The 12419-nt window shown below is 48.6% G+C and overlaps 1 protein-coding gene across 1 annotated transcript in view; it reads left to right on the top strand.

The window, feature by feature from the left end:
* The window catches only part of LOC117510300 (anthrax toxin receptor 1-like), a 144787-nt gene that overhangs the window by 116571 nt on the left and 15797 nt on the right, over positions 1–12419 (top strand). Inside the window, exons 16-17 of the mRNA XM_034169955.1 lie at positions 205–372; positions 1410–1490. Coding sequence (XP_034025846.1) covers positions 205–372; positions 1410–1490 — 249 coding nt within the window. The remainder of the gene's footprint in view (positions 1–204; positions 373–1409; positions 1491–12419) is intronic.

The following is a 12419-nucleotide window of genomic DNA, read 5'->3' as shown; positions in this document are numbered from 1 at the left end:
GATAAACATAATAAAAAAACAGCCTTTTTTTTAGTCGTAAACCTGCCAAATCCGGCAACACTGATGGAGTTGCCTAACAAGAATGCACCTATTCACTGTACCATCAAGCTTTTTGACATTCTGGCTAAAATCTAAAACAAAATTGTCACATCCAGAACACTCACAAAACTCCAATTTTTTTATTTTCTTTTTTCTCTCTTTTAGGTTCGATGGGGTGAGAAAGGCTCCACTGAAGAAGGAGCAAAGCTGGAAAAAGCCAAAAATGCCAAAGTGAAGATGCCTGAGCAGGAGTTTGTGACGCCCCCCATGCGGGTTCTCAACAATGGCATGCACAGGCCCATGGGGCCACACAAGTGGTACTCACCCATCAAGGTACCCCAGAAAGAGCCAAGAAGAAGCCACCCAGGGAGTTTATTTGGATGAACTCAAGTCTGTCTTCAGATGTTCAAGTCTCTTTACTGACAAGAATTTAAAACAGCAAACACTCCAGGCTAATAGTTTCCAACTCGTCAGCATAAAATATAACAAAATAGATCAGTTATCTTTCATTTTTTTCAAGAATTATGTGAATATGGCTCAGTTTGCATTCAGTTTACATTAGCAGTGGTTGTTTTGTTGTGCTGCTGAGATCAGCAGTTCTACCACTGATGTGTCCAACATCTGGTCCAAATGACTCCATGTTAATGTGGCTGTGGTTCTGCAGGTAACAGCTTTATCACAATGTCATAGCAAACATGACATGAGATGTGTTGAGTAATAATGCTAAGGCAATTTCTGGGACAAAGTCCCATCCTCTGTGGTCAACATGGGGTTAAAGCCTTGCTTGGCAGGAGGATTGGAAATAGAAAGCAGCAGAGTCCTGTTGGACTGACGTCCAGCTGCATAGCCAGCAATATTTGTGAGGAAAAACAGCTGCATTTTCTGCCATTTTTCTCAAAAGTATTTACTGTGTTTAAAGCTACGAGGAGGCAGCACGGTGGATTAGTGGGTAGCACTGCTGCCACACAGCAACAGGGTCATGGGTTTGATTCCCACCTGGGGTTGTTCTGTGTGGAGGTTGCATGTTCTCCCCGTGTTTGTGTGGGTTCTCTCCGGGGGCCTCCGGCTTCCTCTCACATCCAAAAACATGCAGGTTAGGTGGATTGAAAACTTTAAATTAGCCGTGATGTGTTTGTTTGTCTATATGTAGACCTACAATAGACTGGTGTCCTGTCCAGGGTGTACCCTGCCTCACGCCCCATGACCCTTAACTGAAATAAGTGTGTATAGAAAATGGATGGATGGATGGAAGCTACAAGGAGCCGATTTGCAATAAACTGACCAATTGTGGTTTGATGCTTTTAAACAGTACTGCTCTGTAGGTTTTAAATAAAGTATGATCAGTGATCTCAGTTTGTCTGTTTCCTCAGAGCAAGCTGGATGCCCTGTGGGTGCTGCTAAGAAAAGGCTACGACCGTGTTTCTGTTATGAGACCTCATCCAGGCGACAAGGTAAGAGTCTCTGCAGAAAATGCATGGGCATTACTCACTGATGCAAGGCCTTCTTATCAGTTTATTAAAACACAAGAGGGTGATTCTTAGACTACGGGCACTTATTATGTCTTTTGATCATATTGTATGAAAAACAGAAAAAAGGGGAAATTTCACACTTTTATAGTTATCTTTACAATGAAAGTGTGTTAAGAAATTTGTTCTAGTAGTCTATGATGACTTTTTCACCTTTTTTCAGCATCATTATATGCAAATATTGCCATTTTGTGCTTGTCTCACACCCAGACTTTTGATCTTCAATGATAAAAATGAATGGTAAAGAAGCGTTTTTTCTAATGTTTTAAAATATCTCTGAATAAAATATCAGTAAAATAATCAAAACATAATTGGGGTATTCAATGTCATACAACTGTTGTGATTTTTTTTAAACAAAATGTAGTTGTCCCACACTATTGCCGTAATTTCCACCACAACACTGTAATGTCCCTTTAAACAGTTTGTATGAAAGATTGTTTGGGTAGTTTCTATGGAGATGAACAGTGACATCAGAGCACATGTATATAGCGCCAAATCACAACAAACAGTTGCCCCAAGGCGCTTTATATTGTAAGGCAATGGTGTGGTGGAAATTACATTTACAAGGCCAATAGTGCCCGTAGTTAAAGAATCACCCAAGAACGTCAACTGAGTGAAAACACTGAGAAATCGGACCAGCTGTGTGAACAGCTTCTGCACAGAGAAACATAGATCCATGGGAAAACTTTTGGCGAGCTCGGATTCAGACGGCATTGTCTGGCTGCAGTACAGTGCAGAGTAACGACGTCTGGCAGAGTCATTATAAAGAGGCAAATGTAATTCCTCAAAGCCAGCTGGGCTGCAGGCAACAATAACAGAGCACTGACCTCTGGTTTTGACAGATCACATGTCGTCTGACAGTGAAAAATGTAGAGAAGTTGACAACATACAATCATCATTCACCAACTATGTGCCATGTAAGACAAAAAAGGAAACTAGAAGCACTCAGAGAGTGCAAACCTCCGCCAAGGCCATGGGGTCACTGACGCCATAACATCTACACGCCGTGGAATCATTGAACCTAAAAAAGTCCAACAATGATGTTTGCTCAGTAGTAAAAAAAATTTCATCTGCTGTGACTGGATAGCGCTTGGCATCAGAGTTTATTGCAACTTGCACCTTTCCCAGAAGCTACTGTCATCTGAGCACTGATATTTCTTCTTATGATATTGGAACAGAGGTGACATCATCAACATGAGACGCGTGTAGCAAACTTTGGTTCAGATCGACCAACAATAGTATGGTTTATTAATAAACCTTGGGCTATTTTTTTTGCCTCTGCTGTGTCCCAAGAGAGAATATATTGTTGACTCTACTATTCGCCCGCTGTATAGCTAATTTGGATTTACCGTTCGGCCAGGACATTTTATCTTCCTAATGGAGCGGCGTGGCAGTGGATCGTCAAACAAACATAAGATGCAACAGGACAAAAGTAAAGGAAAACATGACCCAGTGGTAGGATTACAACCACTGGACCCTGGCGATGCCATAAATGATATGGTAGGCAAACAAATCGACGCATTATTTCAGGATTGCGGGTTTATCCGTAAAATTAGTCAACTTTTGGTTGACTCTCTGATTGAGCCCCTAAAGCGTGCTATCACAGATTCCATAGCGGAATCTGTTAGAGACTCATTGAAACATGAATGGAAAGACACGGTTGACAAAGTAAACGAACTTCAAAACAAGTATAATGTCATTGAGGACATGTTAGATGAACAAGAGCAGTATTCTAGACGAAACTGCCTTGTCGTCTACGGTGTTCTAGAGAATGACCGTGAAAACACAAATCATGTAGTGATGGGCATTATTAAAAACAATCTCAACATCGATGTGAGGCTAGAGGACATCGATAGGAGCCATCACCTTGGACCCAAATCTAACAGATGGGACAAACCTCGAGGAATTATCATCAAATTCGCTCATTATAACATCAGGGATTTGGTTTATAAGGTGAAAAAAAGGCTCATAACACCTAAGATATACATCTTGGAAAGCCTAACAGCAAAGCGAGGAAAAGTATTGGATGAGCTACGCAGGAAATATAAAGACAAGTTGACAGCCAGCTGGACTCAGGATGGGCGACTTTATCTGCTCACCAGAGGAAACCAGCGGCATGTTATTACTAAACTGTCTGATGCTAAAAAGTTGTCTCTACACTAATTAGTACTTGAGATCTGTGCTGTATGTGAGTACTGAATTTTGTTGGTTAGATCTAATATTGAACCAAAACTTCAACTTTGCTTAACGTTCTTTTGTGTTGGTGTGAGCTTTGAGTGTTTTGTCGGTGCGTCAGTAGTGGTGTGAGTGTGAGTGTGTGTTTGTGTGTGTTTGCGTGTATAATAAATTGAAGAAGCCTTAATTTAGATTAGGGATTAGGTTGTGTTATTTTAGAGCAGTATTAGGGTGGTTTAAATCGTATAACTCTGATTACTGTTTAGGTTAGTATGTTTATTTTATTGCTAGTTTTAGAAGTACTGTATTTTGGTGTATTACTGATATTTTCCCTTTTTATTTTTATTGCACTTGGCCAGATGAATTTTGCATATGTATCAAATGAATGTACACATTGGATATCATAATATATATATATATATATATTGCATTTAATGGGGTATGATGATATGACAACTGAATCAAATGAAGTGCTTGAACAGCATTGCTTTGAAAATATAAATTGCAAGAGGGCTTCACCTGAAAATTTACAAGTGTTTAATAAATCTTCTTTCTCAATACTACATCTTAATACTAGAAGCTTAGTTAAACATCACAATGACTTACTTACTTTGTTAGCCAGCCTTAATCATAAATTTAATATTATAGGTTGCAGTGAAACATGGTTAAATGAAAGAACATATCTGGATACACTTAAACTTGATGGTTATGTATTATACAATAGAAACAGAATAAATAGACAGGGTGGGGGTGTCTGTGTATATGTTAATGTACATGACTCTGTAATAGTCAGAGAAGACTTAACTATAGATGATGGATTTTCGGATTCCCTGTTTATTGAGCTAGATATAAAAAACAATAAAAATATTATTGTTGGAGTAATATATCGCCCTCCAGATTCAGATTTAAATCTATTCTTAAATAGCTTGGCAGAACTCCTCAATCCATTAAATAATTGTAATAAAAATTGCTTTCTTCTAGGAGATTATAACATCAATCTTGCCATAGAAAATGTGGCAAAAATAGATTTTTTTAAATTGTATCTATGCTTCATCATTTTTTCCTACAATTAATCTGTATACAAGGGAAACCGAATCCAGTAAATCAATCATTGATAATGTCATTACAAATATACAGAACAATCGCTTTGACTCGGGTGTTATACTGTCGGATATCTCTGATCATTTTCCTATTGTACTTTTTGTTGATATTACAAGACACCTAAATGAACCACTTCAAAAGACAAAAGCTAAAGTATTATCTGAAAAAAATTTAAGCTCACTCAAAAATCATCTTAAAGCAAAAGTATGGAATTCTGTTTACCATTATAATACTCCAGATGTGTTGTGTGGGCCGCCAGAAGAGGAGGTACTGCTGGCCCACCACCAGAGTGCGCCCTGCCTGAAGTGCGGGCTTCAGGCACGAGAGGGCGCTGCCGCCACGGACACAACCGGGAGTGACAGCTGTCACACATCAACTCATGACAGCTGTCACCCATCATTTCATCACTCCATAAAAGCCGGATGTCATCGCCACCTCGCTGCCGAGATATCATCTACCTGTGAAGGTAATATTCTCTGCTGTATCTGAACTTAACACTGACTTTATAGTCTGAACTTCTTTGCAGCCATTTTCCTGTGGGTGTTGCCTTATCTGTGGGATTGGCGTTTTGGTGTGATCAGCGACGGCTTCGCTTCACACCCCAACCAGATAAGTGGTTAACAGGAGCTGCATGAGTGTGTGATTAGAGGTGGAGGTGACTTTCCACCTTCTGACTGTTTTTGTTACTGGGTGTGCACACACCCACATCTCACTGTTTGTGCTCCTCGCCAGCAGTACCATATCCGACAGTTGGGGACGGTGATCACCTGGGAATTTGGGACTTGGCGGCTCCAGTATTCACCAGGTTCGGTGGCGGCGGAAATCGTGTGGTTCCAGCTCTTCTCAGGACAGACGTCTTCTATCCTCGAGCCTGCCCACACGTCACCTTTGTGTATTGACTGCTATCAGATTCTGAGATTGTCTGTATATTCGTTGTGCACATTCACAACATTAAATTGTTACCTTTTGGCTCATCTATTGATCGTTCATTTGCGCCCCCTGTTGTGGGTCCGTGTCACTACACTTTCCCCAACAGGATATCTCGGCCAACGTCATGGATCCTGAGGGGCGTCAACCATCTGTTGGACAGCCAATGGAAGAGCAGGGTGCGCAGGCGTCGGCTGGAGGCGTGATTGGTGAGTTGCAGCACATCCTCACCGCCTTTACCGCTCGGCTGGACCTGATAACTGAGCAAAACGTCATCCTTAATCGCAGGATGGAGGCTCTCACCGCGCAGGTGGAAGCGCGCGCTCAGGGCGCTGCTGCAGCTCCTCCTCCTACCGACCCGGTGCAGACAATCCACTGGTCATTCAACGACCCCCCCCCCACCATCCCCTGAAGCATACATAAGCCCCCCAGAGCCGTACGGAGGTTGTGTGGAGACGTGCGCAGACTTTCTTATGCAGTGTTCGCTCGTCTTTGCACAACGTCCCGTGATGTACGCGTCTGACGCTAGCAAGGTGGCTTACGTGATTAATTTGCTTCGAGGCGAGGCACGCGCTTGGGCTACAGCGCTTTGGGAACAGAGTTCACGGCTCCTCGCCTCTTATACTGGGTTTGTGAGGGAGCTCTTTGATCACCCTAACAGAGGCAAAACCGCGTCTACCGTGCTGCTGTCAATGAGACAGGTGCGCCGCAGTGCAGCCGAATATGCAGTCGACTTCCGCATCACGGCTGCGAGATCCAGCTGGAATATGACTGCGCTCCGCGCCGCCTTCATAAACGGACTGTCGTCGGTCCTGAAGGAGCACCTGGTGGCTAAGGAGGAACCGCGGGATTTGGCTGAGCTTATCGATTTGGTTATACGATTGGACAATCGGTTAGAAGAACGCCGACGGGAGCGAGGCGAAGGGCGTGGTCAGGCACAAGCCGTCCCTCTTCCTCCCGGGTCCGAAAGAGAGCCGTCTTCCCCACGCTCCACAGCCACAGCGCTCCGTGTGGCTACAGCTCCCCCTGCTGATGGTGCTAGGGACACGAGCAGGGCCACATTCAGACAGAGGAGGCTGGTCCGCGGGGAGTGTTTTGTCTGCGGCTCGAGTGAGCATCAGCAGAGAGACTGCCTCAAACGGTCAAAACACAAACGCCCGCCCTTAGAGACTGGGCTGAGGGGGGGTCAAAATATTCACGTGGGTCATACACATCTGTCAACAGGACTCCCAGTTAAAATCCTGAGTGGGGATTTAACCCTTCAAGCCCCAGCACTGGTGGACACGGGGTCAGAAGGGAATCTGCTGGATAGCAGATGGGCAAGGGAGGTAGGGCTCCCTCTGGTGGCGTTTTCTTTGCCAGTGAAGGTGCGAGCACTAGATGGCACTCTTCTCCCTTTTATCACACACAAGACACTACCTGTAACCCTGGTAGTGTCTGGGAATCACCGGGAGGAGATTGAGTTTTTTGTAACTCCTTCTACCTCCCGCGTGATTTTGGGCTTCCCATGGATGATTAAACACAATCCCCGGATTGATTGGCCGTCTGGGGTTATGACTCAGTGGAGCGAAACCTGCCACCGGAAGTGTTTAGGATCCTCGGTTCCTCCCGGTGTAAATGCTAATGAGGAGGTTAAAGTCCCTCCCAATCTGACGGCGGTGCCGGTTGAGTACCACGACCTTGCTGACGTCTTCAGCAAGGATCTGGCGCCCACCCTTCCCCCGCACCGTCCGTACGATTGTGCCATTGATTTGGTCCCGGGCGCTGAGTACCCGTCCAGCAGGCTGTACAACCTCTCACGTCCTGAGCGCGAATCAATGGAGACCTACATCCGGGACTCATTAGCTGCCGGGCTGATCCAGAATTCCACCTCCCCGATGGGTGCAGGTTTCTTTTTTGTGGGCAAGAAAGATGGCGGACTCCGTCCATGCATTGATTACAGGGGGCTGAACGACATAACGGTTCGTAATCGATACCCTTTACCCCTTTTGGATTCAGTGTTCACGCCCCTGCATGGAGCCCAAATTTTCACCAAACTGGACCTTAGGAATGCGTATCTATAAAATTCGACATTATCTCCCTCTTAAAGCTCTTATAACACTTTATCAAACTTTATTTGAACCACATTTGAATTACTGTAATATTATATGGTGTAATACGTATCCTAGTTATCTCAATAAATTGATTGCTCTGCAAAAGAAAGTGATTCGTGTTATAACCTGGTCTGAACATAATGCTCCTGTTGTGTGGGCCGCTGAAGAGGAGGTACTGCTGGCCCACAACCACCAGAGGGCACCCTGCCTGGAGTGCGGGCTCCAGGCACAAGAGGGCGCCGCCGCCTCACAGGGGCAGCCGGGGTGACAGCTGTCACTTATTACCTGTGACAGCTGTCACCAATCATCTGATCTTCAATCGTATATCAGCAGGACGACATCTCCACTTCTTTGCCGAGATATCGCTATGCTTAGGAGGTAACGAGCTCAGCCAATCAAGTTGTCTTTTCGACAGAAGAATATTGTTGCTTTGTGTTTTTTGACAGCAGACTTTCCGAAGAGAGGTGGAGGTGGATTTCCCACCATACGTGTTGCTGGGTATAAACACACCTACATCTAACTGTTTTTGTTCCTCACCAGCAGTACCAGATCCGACAAGCGGAGGCAGTGGCCACCTGGGAGTTCGGGACTTGGCGGCTCCAGTATTCCCGGGGTTCGGTGGTGGAGGAAATCGTGTGGTTCCGGTTCTGCTTTGGACAGACGTCTCTTATCTTCGAGCCTGCCCACATGACACGTTCTGTAAATTGACTTCATTGCATACTATTGTGACCTGCCGTGTTTGTTGTGCTCATTCACAACAGTAAAGTGTTGTTATTTGACTTCCTCCATTGTCCGTTCATTTGCGCCCCCTGTTGTGGGTCCGTGTTCCTACACTCTCACAACAGGATATCTCGGCCAACGTCATGGACCCCGAGGGGCGTCAACCGGCTGTTGAACGGCCAATGGAAGAGCAGGGCGCACAGGTGTCTGCAGGAGGCATGATCGGTGAGTTGCAGCGAATCCTCACCGCTTTTACGGCTCGGTTGGATCTAATGACCAAGCAGAACGTTCTCCTTAACCGCAGGGTGGGGGCTCTCGCCGCGCAGGTGGAAGCGCGCCCTCAGGGCGCTGCTGCGGCTCCCCCTCCTGCCGATCCTGTGCGCAACAGTGACGTTCCACAGGTCGTTCAACGACCCCTCCCACCTTCCCCTGAAGCATACATAAGCCCTCCAGAGCTGTACGGGGGTTGTGTGGAGAAGTGCGCGGACTTTCTTATGCAGTGTTCGCTCGTCTTCGCACAACGTCCCGTCATGTACACGTCAGATGCTAGTAAAATAGCTTATGTGATTGCTCTGCTTCGGGGTAAAGCACGCGCCTGGGCTACGGCGCTCTGGGAACAGAACCCACGGTTGTTATCAGCATACACTGGGTTTGTGGGGGAGTTCAGAACAGTGTTTGATCACCCTAACAGAGGAGAGACCGCTTCAACAGTGCTGCTGTCAATGAGACAGGGACGCAAGAGCACAGCCGCTTATGCAGTCGACTTCCGCATCGCGGCTGCGAGGTCCGGCTGGAATAACGTTGCGCTCCGCGCCGCCTTCATAAACGGACTGTCGTTGGTTCTGAAGGCAGCAGCTGGTAGCTAAGGAGGAAACCGCGGGATTTAGATGGGCTTATCGATCTCGTTATACGGTTAGACAATCGGTTGGAGGAACGTCCGTCGGGAGCGAGGCGAAGGACGTGACCAGATACGCGCCACCCCTCTCCCTTCCGGGTTCGAAAAGGGGCCGCCTTCCCCACGCTCCACAGCCGCAGCGCTTTGTGGGGCAACAGCTCCCCCTGCTGCCGTTGTTAGGGAAATGCACAGGGCCAAAATGGGGAGGCTGATCCGTGGAGAGTGTTTTCTCTGCAGCTCAACTGAGCACACACAGAGGAAACTGCCCCAAACGGCCCAAAACGACAACACTCGCCCTTAGAGACTGGGCTAAGGGGGGGTCAAAACATTCAAGTAAGACACACACAGATTGCCACACGACTCCCAGTCACAATCCTGAGCGGGGATTTAACCCTTCAAGCCCGAGCACTGGTGGACACGGGGTCAGAAGGGAATCTGCTAGACAGCAGATGGGCAAGGGAGGTAGGGCTCCCTCTGGTGGCGCTTCCTTCGCCATTGCAGGTGCGCGCACTAGATGGCACCCTCCTCCCTTTACTCACACACAAGACACAACCAGTAACTCTGGTGGTGTCTGGAAACCATCGGGAGGAGATTGAGTTTTTTGTAACTCCTTCTACCTCCCGCGTGATTTTGGGCATCCCATGGATGTTGAAGCACAATCCCCGGATTGATTGGGCCGTCTGGGTGGTGGTTCAGTGGAGCGAAACCTGCCATCGGGGGTGTTTAGGATCCTCGGTTCCTCCCGGTTCACAGGCTAAGGAGGAGGTCAAAGTCCCTCCCAATCTGACGGCAGTGCCGGTTGAGTACCACGATCTTGCTGACGTCTTCAGTAAGGATCTGGCACTCACCCTTCCCCCGCACCGTCCGTACGATTGTGCCATTGATTTGGTTCCAGGGCGCTGAGTTCCCGTCCAGCAGGCTGTACAACTCTCACGACCTGAGCGCGAATCAATGGAGACCTACATCCGGGACTCATTAGCTGCCGGGCTGATCCGGAACTCCACCTCCCCGATGGGGCAGGTTTCTTTTTGTGGGCAAGAAAGATGGCGGACTCCGTCCATGCATTGATTACAGGGGGCTGAATGAGATTACGTTTCGCAACCGATACCCGTTGCCATTGTTAGATTCCGTGTTCACCCCCCTGCATGGAGCCAAAATCTTTACTAAGCTGGATCTTAGAAATGCGTATCACCTGGTTTCGGATCCGGAAGGGAGACGAATGGAAGATGGCATTTAATACCCCGTTAGGTCACTTTGAGTACCTGGTCATGCCGTTCGGCCTCACCAACGCCCCCACGACGTTCCAAGCCTTGGTTAACGACGTCTTGCGGGACTTCCTGCACCGATTCGTCTTCGTATATCTGGACGATATTCTCATCTTTTCTCCGGATCCTGAGACCCATGTCCAGCATGTACGTCAGGTCCTGCAGCGGTTGTTAGAGAACCGACTGTTTGTGAAGGGCGAGAAGTGTGAGTTTCACCGCACGTCTTTGTCCTTCCTGGGGTTTATAATCTCCTCCAACTCCGTCGCCCCTGATCCGGCCAAGGTTGCGGCGGTGAGAGATTGGCCCCAACCAACAAGCCGTAGGAAGCTGCAACAGTTCCTCGGCTTCGCTAATTTCTATAGGAGGTTCATTAAGGGCTACAGTCAGGTAGTTAGCCCCCTGACAGCCCTGACCTCTCCAAAAGTCCCCTTCACCTGGTCGGATCGGTGCGAAGCCGCGTTCAAGGAGTTGAAACGACGGTTCTCTACTGCGCCTGTTTTGGTGCAGCCCGACCCTAGCCGCCAGTTCATGGTTGAAGTGGACGCCTCTGACTCAGGGATAGGAGCCGTGCTGTCCCAGAGCGGAGGAGACCGATAAGGCCTTCACCCGTGAGCCTATTTTTCCCGCAGGTGACCCCGGCCTGAACGTAACTATGACGTCGGCAATCGAGAACTCCTTGCGGTGAAAGAGGCTCTTGAAGAGGGGAGACATCTGTTGGAGGGAACGTCCGTGCCATTCACGGTTTTCACTGCCCACCGGAACCTGGAGTATATCAGGACCGCCAAGCGGCTGAACCCCAGGCAAGCCCGCTGGTCACTGTTCTTCGGCCGTTTTGACTTCCGGATCACCTACCGCCCCGGGACCAAGAACCAGAGATCGGATGCCTTGTCCTGGGTGCATGAAGACGAAGTCAAAACTGAGTTGTCGGATCCACCGGAACCTATCATCCCGGAGTCCGCTATCATGGGCCATCCTCACCTGGACATGGAGAAGACCGTCCGGGAGGCCCTGGCACAGAGCCCGGACCCCGGAACCGGGCCGAAGAACAAACTTTACGTCCCACCAGAGGCCAGGGCTGCAGTCTTGGACTTCTGTCACGGTACCAAGTTCTCCTGTCATCCGGGGGTGCGAAGAACCGTGGCAGTTGTCCGGCAGCGCTTCTGGTGGGCGTCCCTGGAGGCCGACGTCCGGGATTATATCCAGGCCTGCACCACCTGCGCCAGGGGCAAGGCTGACCACCGCAGGGCACCGGGACTGCTCCAGCCGCTGCCTGTGCCTCATCGCCCCTGGTCCCACATCGGCCTGGATTTTGTCACGGGCCTCCCGCCGTCCCAGGGCAACACCACCATCCTCACGATAGTGGACCGATTCTCCAAGGCGGCCCACTTCGTGGCCCTCCCGAAGCTCCCGACTGCCCAGGAGACAGCAGACCTCCTGGTCCACCACGTCGTCCGGCTGCATGGGATTCCAACAGACATCGTCTCCGATCGCGGTCCCCAGTTCTCCTCGCAAGTCTGGAGGAGCTTCTGCCGGGAACTGGGGGCCACGGTGAGTCTCTCGTCCGGGTATCATCCTCAGACCAACGGGCAGGCAGAACGGGCCAATCAGGAGGTGGAACAGGCCCTGCGCTGCGTGACGGCCGCGCACCCGGCAGCCTGGAGTACCCATTTGGCCTGGA

This window comes from Thalassophryne amazonica, chromosome 5 (genome assembly GCF_902500255.1).
Source record: "Thalassophryne amazonica chromosome 5, fThaAma1.1, whole genome shotgun sequence".
NCBI lineage: Eukaryota > Metazoa > Chordata > Actinopteri > Batrachoidiformes > Batrachoididae > Thalassophryne > Thalassophryne amazonica.
This window is presented reverse-complemented; position numbering and strand designations above follow the sequence as displayed.